Source organism: Eublepharis macularius, chromosome 4, assembly GCF_028583425.1.
Source record: "Eublepharis macularius isolate TG4126 chromosome 4, MPM_Emac_v1.0, whole genome shotgun sequence".
Taxonomy (NCBI): Eukaryota; Metazoa; Chordata; class Lepidosauria; order Squamata; family Eublepharidae; genus Eublepharis; species Eublepharis macularius.
This window is the reverse complement of record NC_072793.1, coordinates 156,995,707-157,010,766: the sequence shown is the minus strand read 5'-3', so window position 1 is coordinate 157,010,766 and position 15,060 is coordinate 156,995,707. Positions and strand designations below refer to the sequence as shown.

At 43.0% G+C, this 15,060-nt stretch overlaps 1 protein-coding gene across 6 annotated transcripts in view; it reads left to right on the top strand.

The window, feature by feature from the left end:
- Positions 1–15,060, top strand: part of ABCF1 (ATP binding cassette subfamily F member 1) — a 34,413-nt gene continuing 19,353 nt past the window's right edge. Inside the window, exons 1-10 of one of the 6 annotated variants that reach the window (XM_054978383.1) lie at positions 1–233; positions 4,609–4,655; positions 6,012–6,092; positions 6,259–6,385; positions 7,521–7,558; positions 8,233–8,331; positions 9,359–9,421; positions 10,746–10,817; positions 12,541–12,642; positions 13,610–13,684. In XM_054978383.1, coding sequence (XP_054834358.1) covers positions 146–233; positions 4,609–4,655; positions 6,012–6,092; positions 6,259–6,385; positions 7,521–7,558; positions 8,233–8,331; positions 9,359–9,421; positions 10,746–10,817; positions 12,541–12,642; positions 13,610–13,684 — 792 coding nt within the window. In that variant the 5' untranslated portion in view covers positions 1–145. Of the gene's footprint in view, positions 234–4,608; positions 4,656–6,011; positions 6,093–6,255; positions 6,386–7,520; positions 7,559–8,232; positions 8,332–9,358; positions 9,422–10,745; positions 10,818–12,540; positions 12,643–13,609; positions 13,685–15,060 lie in introns of all 6 variants that reach the window. The other 5 variants (XM_054978384.1, XM_054978382.1, XM_054978385.1 and 2 more) reach the window with 5 other exon arrangements.

The window sequence follows — 15,060 nt, the reverse complement described above, 5'->3', positions numbered from 1 at the left end:
TCGGAGAAGTCATTGCCGTGTCATCTTTGCGCGCAGGCGCAGTGCGGCCAAGGGGTGCATGTGTGAAGCCAAGATTGCAGGGAGTAGCAGAGTCACAAGAGAGTAAGTGGCGGTTGCAGGGACGGAAGAGGAAGACTGATCAGCCATGCCCAAGGGAGGAAAGCAGCACCAGCACCAGGAACAATGGATCGGGGACGAGGAAGAGAAGAGCGTCCCTGGAGAGGGGGCTGGAGGTAAGAAAGAGGGAGAATTGAATTGGGCTAAAATGGGGGAGGGGAGGACCTGGAGTTTTTTAAAGGGCCACTTAGAAAGAGGTGGGAGGAAGTCTGGGGGGTGATGGGAAAGAAGGAGGGAGATCTGGGGCAATCACTCAGTACCCGCCTTCTTTTATTCCTTAGATTTGATTTAGTTATTAAATCAGATGACATATCTGTTTGTGAAACAATCTGCGTTCGTGGGAAGGGGGCAGAAAAATCCTAGCAACGCTCAAAGTACATAGGGATGGGTTTGCTTCTATTTTTCCTCCCACCCGTTGTTGTCTTTTTTCCCTGTCTAAATTAAAGTAGCTCTGTGGGGTGGGAGTTGTGTCGTTTATTCTGTAAAGGAGCATATGCTGGTTTGCTGCTACACAGTAACATATGTACCTGTCTTGGAATTATTGTCAGCACTGAACTTGGTTGAAATATAACAAGTGCTTGAGGAGGGGTTTTGTGAGGTGGAAGAAATCTGAGGCAGGATACAGTGACCTGGGATGGGGAGAGGGGTGACAGCTTAAGAGCCACTAATGCATTGCATGATCTTTCATCTATGTCTCTATATGTTTGAATTAGTTATTTTCTTCCCTTTCCCTAGGTAAAAGAACTAGAACATGAACTCTTAAGGCATACAGGTTAAAACTGATAAACCCAACAAACTTTCCAAATTAAAATTCCAGTGAACACTGACTACTCGTAGCGGTCCCAAACACACATACAAATGATCTTATTTTTAAATTAAGAATAGACTCTTAGGATAAGATGTAGGTGGGACTCAACATGATCATGTCATATTAAAAATCTGTAGCCAATATATTCTCTGGTGAGTTTCCAACCTATTTGTGCAATTCAGCTGATGCACACCCATTTAGCCTTTTGGTTTCACTGCCTCAAAAGCACCTCTGCCTTTCCATCTCCTTTTTTACCAAGAGTGCACAGCCTCTTCTGTCTCTGGCAAGGTTCCTCATCCTCTCTTTTACCCCCTGTGTTTCCCATCTCTGTGCTACCTCATTTTTCCAGTTTTCTTGGCCTTGATTCCACTGGCACCCACATTTCCCCCTTGCCTTCAGACAATCCATCTTTGCAATCCAAGCCTTTAGTTTCCTTGCCTGTTGGGCTCTCTTGTCTTCCATTCCTTCCTTCCTTGAATCCATTAAAAGGTACACGGAGCCTCTGACTATTGGCAACCCTCGTGATTAACTTTTCTGTATTTGGAATTAAAAAGTTGAGACTTTTTAATGTGCCTGGTGACATCTGAAATGAGAACCTTTTTGCTTTTTGGACCTCATTGCCCCAGCACACTAATGCCAGCCTGACATTCATATAAGAGTCTATCAAACCATTTGTGCCCCTGTTTACAGATTCTTGGGGCAAAATATTGAGAAGGTGGTAGCAGCATTGGTCATGAAAGGGAACCAGCTGAGCTCAAACAACAGTTGCTGTAGTCTTAGCCCTAGCCAAATATATGTGAATATTTTCACACAAGCTTCTTAGGGCTTTTAGTAGCTATATGGGAGGCAGAAGTCCATGCTGATAAAAAAATTAAATCCTAAAGTATAGCAATGTCATTGTTACAGTAACATTTCAGCATATCATGTTAAATACTTTATAATTTGTAGTAGTTGATAATAATTTTTTTTTCATTTTAATTTAACCTGATTATATAGCTCAATAATATTGGCAGATTTAAGAATGAGACGATTTGGATGGAGTGTATGTGTGTTGTATACCTGAAAAATTAATATAGTTGTAGTATTTTAATAATCTTTGTAATGTGTATCTTTAATTTTCTTGTAAACCTAAACCTTTTTGATCCCCTTTTCCTTAAAAAATAAAAATATCTATTTAAAAAAAAGAATCAGCTTTTGAGTTTTGCCTACTATGTAGCTTGTTCAAAAGGTTAAGGAACCCTGTGGGGCAGGGAGGGGAGCAATCATAGATATGTAGGCTAGGAGGTGAAGAGGCCATTCTAACTGCCCCATGAGGGGAAACAGACTGGAGTGAAGGCTACAAGAGAAGCTGGAGTGTAGGGTGAGTAAGATGAAAGGAATTGGGCTAGGGCTAGTTAAATTAATTGAGGTTGGGCTGAAGCCTTACCTAAAGTAGGATGCTGTATAATTGAGTGACTAAAGCTGTTCTTCACTTGGTAGATGTTTTCATACAGTTGTCCTCTTTATTTTTCTGGACTATTTTTAATAGCTAGACAGGCAGGAATTCAGATAATGCCACTTTTCTCCTGCAAGGAGGTGAGTGGAGAAAGATTTGCCAGTTGAATGCAGCTACGAAACATACGTGAGCTTTTCATCTGGGGAAAAATCATTGTTTTTTGTCCTTCTGCTCATACTTTTCCCTGTCTTTATTTATTTAGATATTTATGCCCTGTTTTTTTCCTTCAGTGGAGACCCAAAGAGGCTTACAACATTGTTCTCCCCTCCTCTGTGTTATCCTTACAGTGTTGACAATCCTGTGAGGTAGGTTTGGCTGAGCGAGACTGGCCCAAGGTCACAAGCGAACTTCCATGGCGAACTGGTGATTCAAACCTGTGTTTCCCAGATCCTAGTCTGGTATTCAAACCCCTGTGCAGCACTGCCTGTCCTATGGTGTCACTCACTGCCTGTCCATACATGTGTATGTTAGCTATATGTGGCCCAAGGATGAACTGAAACAAAAACAACCAATTCTCTCTTAGTTTTACAAAAGATTCCCTGCCTGATCTCTTGAAAATGACTATTACTCATGAGCCACGGTGGTTTAATGATTCTAATGGTAGTGGTTCAAGTGCTGGACCTAGGACCAGGGAGTTCTGAGTTCAAATCCCCACCCAACAGTGAAGATCTCTGGGTAACCTTGGGCCAGTTACTTGCTCTCAGCCTAACCTACCTCACAAGGCCGTTGGTAGGAGAGAAAATTGTACACCAGTAAGATCCTTGGATGAAGGGCAGGATGAAAATGATAAATAAATGGAGTTGATAAATTAATATTAAATAGTATATTTATTTGTGTAGGTTTTTAAACCAGTTATCCGTATCTGGTATAGATGACATTATTTTGAAGATTATTATTAAAATAATAATTTGCAAAACAAATATTGAAAATTCCCCTCACAAATGGTATGTTGTTAATTTACTTCTGGCGGATTACCTGAGCCTTTGGAGAAAGTATGTATGCCACTTCCTTATGCTGTGTCCTGGTGAAGAAATCTAACGTGCTGCTTTTCTCAAAGTTGGACCTTGTAGATGTTAAAAACGTGATGCCTTTGGGAAGGGAGAGGAAGTGGCAATGTGGAAGAAGCACTGGGGAGTGGTTTTTGAGGGGAGTTCTTTTTAGAGGGTCAGGTTTGGGGCCAAGATCCCATCCTCTATTCTGTGCTCTGCTTGGAAACTTGTGTCTAATATTTTAGAGTGCCCCTGGAGGACTAGGTGGCAGCTTTGGCCAAGAATACTTTTTGGAGCTTTGCCAAGTGTGTTGGTTGCTCCTTTCTCCCCTCCTAGAAGTCAGACGTCTCAAAGATGCTTTGATATTGTCATCACTTGGCTATTGTAATGTGTCTTATCTGGGGACACCCTTGAAGACTTCTCCATAGTTACAGGTGGTCCAGAATGAAGCAGTGTGGCTATGATGTGGGGCTGGCCACCGGGCATATAAATCATGGATCTTCTTAGAGAACATTGCCAGGAACTTTCAAAGTGCATTGTTATTATTTCCCCCCACCTGAGACTCCTGATAAATGTAATCATTCCAGGTTTATTAAGATGGTGAATCAGGTTTGTTGCATATTCATTTGTGATGTGAGAGGATTTCCTCCAGTTGGGCAGGCAGGGACTTTATTTATAAAGGAAATCAGGATTCCTGGTTTTCTCCCCTCTTCAGGCTATTACTGTGCCATCAATGACTTAGTAGCCAGGCTAGTATAAAATGTTGTGGACTAGAAACTTTCTGCAGTAGACTTGTTTTTCAAGAAACCTTTGAACTATAGATGACTGTTAGAGTTGATTTAAGAAGCATTTTGGTTTACTATTTCCAAATTTCCTTTTATTATATTATTGGAAGTGTCTATGGAATGTATTGAACAACATGATGAAAAGTAATTCATAATTATTAGGGTAGTAAATAATGTGATGAAGCATCGAATAGTGTGTGCTTTTTTTGAGTCTTGTGTTCTGACTCCCATCCTCTGAGGAGGAGGAGGAAAAGGGTGTTTGGGTGGGTGTTGTTGTATGAGAAACAAAGTATATAGAAGAGCAAGATTCAGAACCACCTTAGAGACCATTTAGATTACGGAAGATTAATATGTCTGAGTCAGCTTTTCTTTGGGAAGGCACATATCCTCAATCACCTCCTTTCTTTCTTTCAGACAAAGTGGTAAAGAAGGGGAAGAAGGATAAAAAGACAAAAAAATCGGTAACGTTCAGTTTCATCCTTGGTGTTTTCAACAGTTGTTTGGGTTGAAGGGTGGTTTAAGATGCCCGAATCTTGACACTGTCTTCAGTCCTGCTGTTCACCTCATGAGCATCCTCAGAGGTGCTGCAGTTATATTACTTGGAGGTATTTGGAGCTCTGCAACAGTTATTAATCACAACTGCAGAACTTTTCAGACTACCAGAATGCTTTGCAACTCATAGCTCATTTATCTCCACAAACCTCTATCAAGTAAAACTTCATGACTGAAAATTTAAAGGACCACGTTTTTCCCTATGCTTTTTGCCAGGCAGCCCCACTCATCTGAACCAAGCCTTCTGCAGATACCACCATGCAGTTGAGCTAAATCAACAGCTGCCTGTACATGTTCATTGTCTCTGCCTTATGGAGTGGCCTGCCTGGTGAGGTCAGGAAAGCTCCCACTGTCTTGATTTTCTGCAAACTATAAAAAACTGAATTATTCAAGAGGGCTTTTGTACTCAGGCAACAGGGCTGTGCTGTAAGATATCGTTCAGAGAGATCCTTTTGTAAAGTAATAGGGACTGTAGACTGTAGTACTGGGTCCTGTCTGTTGGTGTAGATATACTTCTACTGCATAGTTTCTGCAGTGTTAAATATGTCTTTTTTGATTACTTAGGCTTTGGTTCAGCAATGTTTCTCTGAATTCGTGCATGTTTTCAAATTTCTGCAACCCATACCCTTTATTTGCTCATTGAATATCCAAGCCATTGATCATACTGACTTATACTGTGTAACCTGCCTTGAGTTTCACTGAGAAAAGCGAACTAAAACTAACATAAATAAATACATTTTAAAGTTGGCTTAAAATGCCATGCTACTGCTGCGCCACACTGGCCCTTAAATATTTGGGAAAGCATTCTACAGCTTTGAAGTTGTAAATGTGTGTGCCTTCAAAAAGGAGGGGAAGGACCACTGAGAAACTTGACTGAGGCCAGACTGGTGAACATGTAAAGCTGTTTTATCAGGCTGCTGGTCCATCTAGCTCTGTATTGTCTTCTGTGACTGGCATCAGCTCTTTAGGCTTTCCAAGTTGAAGAGAGGCCTTTCCCAAGTACCTGCTAAGATGCTTTGTGTGGCAATGCCAGAGATTGATCCCGAGACCTCCTACGTACAAAGTAGGTGCTCTACCAGTGAGCCAGGGTTCCGCCCCAAATTTTTGCCTGAGTGGTGTGCTTCATATACTACAAAGCAAAGGCAGATTTGCTCTGGAAGCAAACGGACTTGCATTATTCTTGTGGCCTTACCAAAAATAATCAGATAGGTCTCTGAGGCTAGAATTTTCACTTTACTCTGTCACACTTTTTTCTGCCTTCCAAGTTCTTTGAAGAGTTGGCCGTAGAGGAGAAGCATGCCAGTGAGGAGCAGGTGGCTGAGAAAGAAAAGGAGCAACAGCAACAGGTGAGTAGCTAGAAAAGTCTGCCGTGCTTGTTGCTTATTGTGAGCCTTGCTGGTAGAAGGTGTCCTCATTAGCCGTGTTAGTATTGACAGCAGCCTGTACTGTATTCTGCTGAGCATAGCAATTTATCCTTTCCCCCCTCTCCTTCTTCTTGTATGGCTTCAGCAGCAAAAAAAGAGACGAGATAAGAAAAAGGATCGAAAGAAAAAAGATGTGGAGGAAGATGAGGAAGAGAACCAGCTGATTGAGAGGCTGAAGAAGCTGTCCACCCAACCCAGTGATGAGGAAGATGAAGGTTGGAGACTGGGATTTTGGGGGGTTCTCTGTGAGATCTTCTGTCCCCCTACCCTTTCACTTCAGAGGTCCAAGCCTCCTATGAGGAGGGTTAGCACTACACTTCTGAGGCCTGAGTTTTACAGCTGCAATAGAATGAGATGATTGAATCCTCAATGGTACAGTTTGGGCTGTACCATTTCTGATTGCAGGTGGAGAAAGTCATGTTGTTAATGTCCCCACATAAAAGAGTCACATTGTTAATGCCCCCGCATAAAAAAATTCCTGCATATACGCTGCTATCTCCTCAGGGAGACAGATTTTAGCCTTGTCACCCTTTACATGCTGTGTTGGTTTTTTTTTTTTTTTACAGAGAATAATTACTGTGAGGAAACTTTGCAAAATGTAAACCCACACCTGCAGTTGGAAGTGCTGCAGTCAGTTTTGCCCCCTCAGCACTCTGCTGGCTCATTCTGCTGGATGCAGAGGTCAGGCCAGCAATAATCCTTTTGTAAAAGGATCTGAGCTGTGGTTTGGAGCCTCTGTTATCACAGGTGATGCTGCGAGGAAACAGGGCACGGCTGTGATGTCATGTGGCCTGCCTGTGAAATTCTGGGATATTTGATTAGGGACTGTGGGAAACAGTAGTTTAGCCAAACCCTTGGTCTGACCCGGCAAGTCAAGTTGTTATGTTCTTCAGGGCTCTGAGGAAACTGATTCCACAGGTGCAGTTTCTCTGTCACATGGTTGGTAGGGGAAAGTATGCCTGTGGAGTGTTGCCTTGATGTGCAGCTTGTAAAAACAAGGTCTTTTCTGGGTGTTGTATGACAATCTTGCCCACAAGCTTTGATTCTTATTTTATCGAAAGAGCCAGTGTGGTGTAGTGGCTAGGGTGAAGGACTAGGATCTCGACAGCCTGGGTTTGATTCCCTGCTCTGTCATGGAAGCTCACTTGGTGACCTTGGGGCAGTCACACACTCGCAGCCTAATCTACCTCAGGGTTTGTTTGTTTTTAAGGAAAAAATGGAGGAGAGGAGAATGACATAAACTGCTTTGTTTCCCCATTGGAGAGAAAGACAGGGTATACATGAAGTAAATAAAATAAATACATCTTTTTTTCTAGCACAGCCAGTCACAACAACTTGTTTCTTTTCCAGTGCCTGCTCCCATTGTCAAAGGTGGTAAGAAAAAGAAGGTGAGTTCTTGGGCTTTGGAAACTCTTTTGATGGGAGGAAAATGGCTGTAGACCATTAGACAGGCTGTAGGCTCAGACAGCCGAAGGCTTCTGAGAACTTTTATTAGACTCTCAAGATCCTTAGGGCTGTTGCTATGACTTTGTGACAGTTCAGCTTAGAAAGGTTTTGTCAGTCACAGGCATGGGAGGAAGGAAGTTTCGTGGTTGTCTAGCAGTGTTTCTATTAAACACTCCTTTTCCTAAAAAGCTTTCAAATTGATTTATAAGATGGAAGAATGCATTAATTAACACAACTATGTTTTACCAGCCCCTGGTGGAATGGTTTTCTGGTTAAACAGTCAGGAAGCCACACTCGTCTGGCTCCTTTGGACGTTGAGTTCAGGGAGCCAATCACAGCCTCTTCAGCAGGCTCCTGAGCTGTTGTGTTGTGTTGTAGTGGCTGTAGTGTCAGGCTAGGACTGGGGTCCCCTGGGTTCTACTCCCCACTTGCCTTGGGCCAAATTGTTCCCTCAGCCTAACCTAGTGCACAAGGATGCTGTGAGGATAAAATGGAGGAGGAGAGAACTGTGTGCGTTTCCCTGAACTTTATCGGGGAAGGGCAGGAAGATAAACGTATGCTAGGTGCTGGCATGGATTGTCCGCTCACTGCCACTTGCTCTCTTGGTTGGCTTTAGGGAGGGAATGTGTTTGCCGCCTTAAGTCAGGAGCAAAGTGAGGAAGAGGAGGAAGAACCACCGAAGCCCAGCGAAGCTGACAAGAATAAGATCAACAAGGTGAGGTGTGCAGCAGAATCCGGCAAGCAGTGATTTGGAAGAATGACTGTAAACAGGGAGACTGTGGTTGAGTGGGACACAGGTGCCGAAAGAAGAATTTTGTGTATGTCTCTTAGGGTGGAAATCTTTGGATCCATTTGGTGAAGGGTACTATACACGTAATACTCAACCTCTGTTTCATTTTTTAAAAAAGCAATGTTCTAACCCATGTGGCTGAAGATACAGACTTGGATCCTATGGGCAAGCTCCATGTTCGCTAGATAGCCTCTGTTGTGAAGTGCGCTTCTGTTTGTGCGATGTTTTTCCATGAGCCCTTGTGCAACCAGAAGCACTAGTGCAAGAGGAAGCACATCACATATAGATCTAATTCCTAGTGTCCAAGCTTATATAATTAAAATACTTGGGCCTAATCTAGTAAAAGGTTTGAAAGTGTGGGGCAGGATGTTGAGCTGGGTTCTTAGCAGTGAGGAAGTTGCTAAATAGACGGTCCAGGTAGAGGTGCACCATACCTCTGTGTGCCACTTGCTAGGGAACAAAATCCCAGGGCTGTTGCTTTTGGATTTCCCAGAAGCATCTTGCTGGCTACTCTTGGAAATGGGGTGCTGGACTAGATGGTCCAGTGGTCCAATCCTGAACAGCTGTTATGCAAGGGGAGAAACTACATAGAAATCTTCCCAGTTTGTCATTTAAAATGGGCTTTTCTTTGCACAGAATGTAAGAATCGCCAGGGAACATCTCAGCAGAGCTGGAAGGAATATTTCAAATTCCTGACATCAAACCTTAGGCTCTAGCCCTTCCCACACACTGAAAAAAAAGCTTCTTTCTGAGTTCCTAATTGGCAGCTGCATGTTTGTAAATATTTGAGAGATTTTTCTAGCTGTTGACAACGGGTTTTTGTGCTACAGGCATTTTGGAGCTGAGACTCTAAGGAAGGAAAGGTAGAGGAAGCTGAAGTGCTTTCTGGCTTTTTTTTTCCTGGTCAGAAATGAAGGAAAATATCACCCAAACCTATCTCCATTTCTTTTAGGCAGCTTGTGATGATGAAGAGGAGAAACGGCCTAACAAAAAAGAGTCAACGGGCAAACAGAAGGTTAGTGTTTGTGGCACTGCATGAAGTAATTCCTGGATGTGCATTAAGTGGAGCAAATAATGATAGGTCTTAACCCCTCTTCTGATTGGTTGCAACCCACCTCTCTCTGAAGGCTTCAGGTGGGTCACACCATCTACGAAATCTATTAAAATTATCAGTTGAAAATACAACAAAATAAATCTTAGGAATATTAAAATGTCGTCACAGATACCAGCTTGGGATAACAACACAGGAGGAGGAATGTGCTCAGTGATCGAATATGTTCCCAGTTCGATCCCTGTCATTCACAGTAAAAGGACCTCCTGTAACAGGAGGCAGGGGAATCCTGACAACCAGGAGAAATCCTGCAAGTAGACAATGCTGTGGCCAGATGGACTTTTGTCCTTTTGCGGGGATACAAAGGCTCAAGGATATCCATTCTACTCCCGTCTAAAGAAGGGAGCTCTGACTCTCAAAAGCTTACACCCTGAAAATCTTGTTGGTCTCTAAGGACTCCTATCCTTCTGTTCTATTGCAAACCAACACAGCTACCCACCTAAATTTGTTCAGCGGGAGTATAAAGTAGATTTTTAAAATCCTGCTTGAACTTCATGCCAAAAGCCTGCCCTGATTGAAAAGACTGAGCAGTGCTTAAAAAATGATCAGGCATGCATAAGGCAGTTCCAGAAACATGGGGTATGCTGAGAATGCCCATCCAGGGTGGTCCAGCTTGGTGCAGTGGGGTCAGCTTGAGTATCCTCTTAATAGTATTGTGAGGTTGTCAGCACTTAATTTCTAGGGGAAAGAGATGCTGGGGTTTGAAAATACATCTGATTTAGAAGCAAGTGGACAACACTGACCTTGATAGACAAATGATCTGACTCAGTATAAAGCAGCTTCATGGGCTCATAGATTCTACCCCCAAGTTTTCTGGAAAGCTGGTTGTTGTGGGTTTTCCGGGCTGTATTGCCGTGGTCTTGGCATTGTAGTTCCTGACGTTTCGCCAGCAGCTGTGGCTGGCATCTTCAGAGGTGTAGCAATGTGACACTGAGTCTTTTGGTGCTACACCTCTGAAGATGCCAGCCACAGCTGCTGGCGAAACGTCAGGAACTACAATGCCAAGACCACGGCAATACAGCCCGGAAAACCCACAACAACCATCGTTCTCTGGCCGTGAAAGCCTTCGACAATACATTTTCTGGAAAGCCTTGATTACAAGAGATTTCTCAGGTATTTCTAATGATGGATCGCTCTTAAAAATAAAAAAGGGGATCCTAATGCTATTTTGCTGGGAAAAGAAAGGATGCAGTAATTAATTCCTGATTTTCTTACATGTATTTTTCAGCAGCAAGAAGAAGATGAGGAGGACATAAAGGGGAAGAGCAGAAAAAACGAGAAGAATAAAGGAAGACAGCAGGTTTGGTTCCTGGGTTTTATTATTCAGGCTGACTTATGATCCTTTGCTCACTTATCTCCTGCTCACCAGACCTTTTAGGGCAGATTGATATTGTTCAGAGGGGCACTTGGGATGTGGTGATTTGGGTGATTCTCTGTGTCTCAGCACAGGAAACTGCAACCCTGAATGGTGTTACTTCTCTCACTCTTCAAATTCACATGCCACTTTTTCCAAAACTCTGAATAATTTCTCATTTCTTCCTAGCTTATTCAATTTCCTTAATTTTAGTCTTAATTGCAGGAGTTAATTGGGGGCATCTCCACAGTGGAGGGAACATTATGTTTTAAAAAAAACACATGGAAAGTCAGAGTTTGTCTATTTTAAAGCAAAGCTCTAATCACTAAACCACAGAGCTATGTGTGATAGCTGTCTCACAGCTTATCTCTTAGCAGGTTAACAGTCTTCTTACTGGGAGTGGTCAGAAGTTATGTATTCAAGATATAAAGTGAAAACCAGCCAATAATCACATAAGACTTTTATTTAAAATCAATCTACTCAATCTTGAAACAGATCACAAATATACAGATTATACTACCATATGTAAAAGATAACAGAAGCCAATAAGCATACAGGTCATAATCCCTTGTCCTGTATATCTTAGATCTAAAAGATAAAATGCAATTTTAAGAATCTCTCCAAAGCACTTTTCAAAAAATCAGATAGTACCATGGTACTCAAGCTAGAGATTCAGAAGTCTTTGGGTGTGGCTATCTAATATCTAATTTATCTCTGATCTGAAGCAAACCTTTCTCATGGAATACATGTAACAAACTTTATACTTGTTCAGGACAAGCGGATGAGATTAATCTGGGCATCCTTTCCAGCACTGTGTCTTATCTTATTCAAAGATATACAGCAAGAACTGAGCAGAAAAAACATGCCTTGCAATTATGAAAATGAAATTGTTGTCGGGTCTGGATCTCTTTTTGTATAACCAATGTTTTCTTGTTGGACAGGGTTTTTCAAAGAATTTAGAACATTGCAAAAGGGATTTAATTTGTAAAGAAAACAAGGGGAATTGGCAAGGTTAATAGATAATAGTCAGGAATGGATGTGTAATCAGCACAAAGCTACACCCTTGAGCATTGGAAAGTGGTTACATAGGCAGGAGGCATCACTGCACAAAAGCCCCCCACCCGTAGGTCATTGGAGATACTTGCAATTTGAGGGGAAATGGGTAGAAATCACCTTGGTTTGTATGAGCCCTTTACTAAACTGTGAGCGGAGGTTATGTGGTTCTGGAGTCCTGCCAGTTTCCCCCCTCTTGCTGCAGCCCCTGCCCTGCTCCATCTATCTTCTTGTGCTTTGGGGGGCTGTGCACCCAGGATGAAGGAGAGAGATCTGTTCCGTGAATTCCTTCCATTCACAATTCAAAGTCTCCAGCTCTAGCTTTTTCATTTTCCTATTGACACCTGGACACTTGTGCAGAGGGAGCCACTTGCGAGTGGCAAAAGGAACCAAAATGCAGGCAATCTTTGGCTGTAAACTTGAGGTTCAAATTTCGAAAGACTGAGCTGGACTTCGGATTTTTCATAGTGTCTTGGAGAGAGCCTTGGACAGGAGACATCCCCTTCCTCACCTCTGTCAAATTTATTTATTTCCATGCTGGGGTGTTGCTGTTTGTCCTTTGGCTGTCTCTTTCGCTACGTCTCATTTATTCTTTCTTCTTCCTCTGCTGTCTAAGAGAGGAGGCTCCGCCTTTGCCATCTTGGCTCAAAGTGACAATGAGGAGGAGGACGAGGAGGAAGACAGTGAAATAGCAAAGAAGCCCAAGGGCAAAGCAAAGGTAGATATGAAGGGGGGCTTTAGGAAATGCAGACCCATAGGAGTGTTCTATTAGGTGGTGAGTGGATAGACAGAAGACTCACTGATAAGCTTCTGAGTTGTATGCCAAATGGGCAAAATGGCTCCTTCATCTAGGACACATGAGACATAATTGGGTCTTCCCTTTGTTTCCTTGAAAGCCCCATTTGTGTTTACCTGAGCATCAGATTGCTGACCTGAGCAGCCGATCAGCTTTTCTTGAGCCGCTGCCTGTTCTTCCTGTTCCCAAGACTAGCAGGTGCTAACATATACTTGGGGAGATGGGTCCCTGCAGGGCTAGTCTCTGTCACCAAACTCTCAGAATAGCAAGGAGTCACCAGAACCCTCCTACCGGAAACAATGCAGAGGAAACATGTGCTACATCTTGAAAGAGCTGTGCTTCTCAGCCATAGCTGCTGAGGTCTAAAGGAGCCTCCTGTTTGAATGCACCTTTGCTGCAAAACTCCCTGCTTTTGGAAAGCTAGTTCTTCAGGATGAAGGTATCTAGCTTGGCCTTTTTCCTGATCAGCTTTTGCAAAGATTGCAAGGTTGGCTGCCACATATGATGTTCTTTCTCCCTGTTCTGGTGGATACCCCCCTCAACTCAATGATGTGGCTTCCTCTGCGTTTCACTTAGCAAGCAGACTTTTGCTCTAACTGCTGTCATCCCCCTCTCCTTGTGATTCATATCCATGGAAGAGGTTTCCTAGAGAGAGGATCTTAAGAAAATAATTATTTAATCACCACTCGGTTGTGCCTGCTAACTAGCCTCTATTCAGGACACAATTTTGCACTGTTAGGGGTGGGGATGAGTACCAAGAGCCCTGTGATCAGCAAGCACTAGACTGGAGTAATAGAGAAATATTGATAGGTGGGGAAGAGGGAGGTGGCACTATAATTGGGTACCTTTGTGGCGTCTCTGCCCTTTTCACAGTTTTCTGTTCTTTCAGACAGTGAAAAGAGAGGCTGTTCAACCTGATGAAGCTGGGGGGAAAACGAAAGGGAAAAAGAATCTGCCCTCCAAAGTAAGAGAACCTGAAGATGAGGCCAAAATCCACTCCAGGGGTGGGGGTGGGGAGTGCCATGCTGTAGGCCTCAGAGGCTGTGTGAAGCATAGGTAAGGTCCTGCCATCTTTCCTTGACTCTCTTCTTCTACTGCTTTCATTAGGTGTGAGGGGTGGCCAGTGCTGCCTTTTCTGTCACCTGTGGGGTCAACTGTTCAGATAGCAAAATGTTAAGCAGCATAAGCCAGCTACAAGGCAGGCTGAATCTGTGAGAACAAAAAAAGAGAGGAGAACGTTTCTTCCAATGATTTTTACATTACTGCCTGTTCTTGTAAAATTGGCACTATGAACTTGCAATGGTCTTCTCTCCTTTTTTAGTGAGCGCCTGCCTTTGTAGCTGTCCACCACCTTTAACTTGTTGCTGAAAAGCTTGTCCAAAACGTTAGGCACTCGGAATTAAGTAGTCTGTATGGCCCTTTTGCTATTCAGTCAATGCTGTTGTTGAATATCATTTTTTGAGTTTATTCCAGTCACAACTCAGGATGTAGAACGGAATGAGAAAGAAAAGTAGCCGCTATTGTGAGGAAAGAATGAAGATTGCACTTACAATTTCCATTTTTTTAAAAAAATCACATTTGGAGATGGAAATAAATTCTTACAAACTGTTCTCATCCCCCATTGTTTCAGTAGGATTTCCATTCGTTTTTGTAAGGCAAAAATGAAATTTGTTGCATGGGTGCCTTACTATATGGTGCTCCCAGCATTCTCCTATCCCTCTTGCTGCTGAGCTCTGTACCTGCTTCGCTTCACTAATACTACAGCACCTGCTCTTCCCCGTCACTTTCTCCATCTAGTCTTCATGTGTTTGTTGATTTGTTTGGGTTTTTAGCAGAGGAGCTCGGTAAGAAATTGAGACCCACCTGGCAAGCATGGATATTTATTTACTTCATTACTCCCTGAGGGGGCCCAAAGCAGCTTACACCGTTCTCCTCTCCTCCATTTTAGCTTCACAAAAACCCTGTGAGGTAGGTTAGGTTGAGAGGGTGTGACTGGCCCAAGAGCACCCAGCGAGCTTTCATGGTAGAGCAGAGTTTCACACCTGGGTCTCCCAAGTCTTAGTCTGATTCTCTAACCACTCCATCGCACTGGCCGTATGTATTTAAAACATTTCTATCCTGCCTTATCTCCTTGGACTTAAGTCAGTGGTATACATGTTGGAAAAGCAGTGATCACTGCTGGGTGCACCATTCCATCCTTACTTTCCAAAAGGCTGTCGTAGTCCTAGTTGTTAATGATGTATTCTAAATTTTCATCCATAGCAGAATTTTTCTTTAAAACTTTCTCAGCCCTGCTTCTTGAGTTTCCTGCCTGAGAATGAAAGTTGCTCAGGCTTCAGG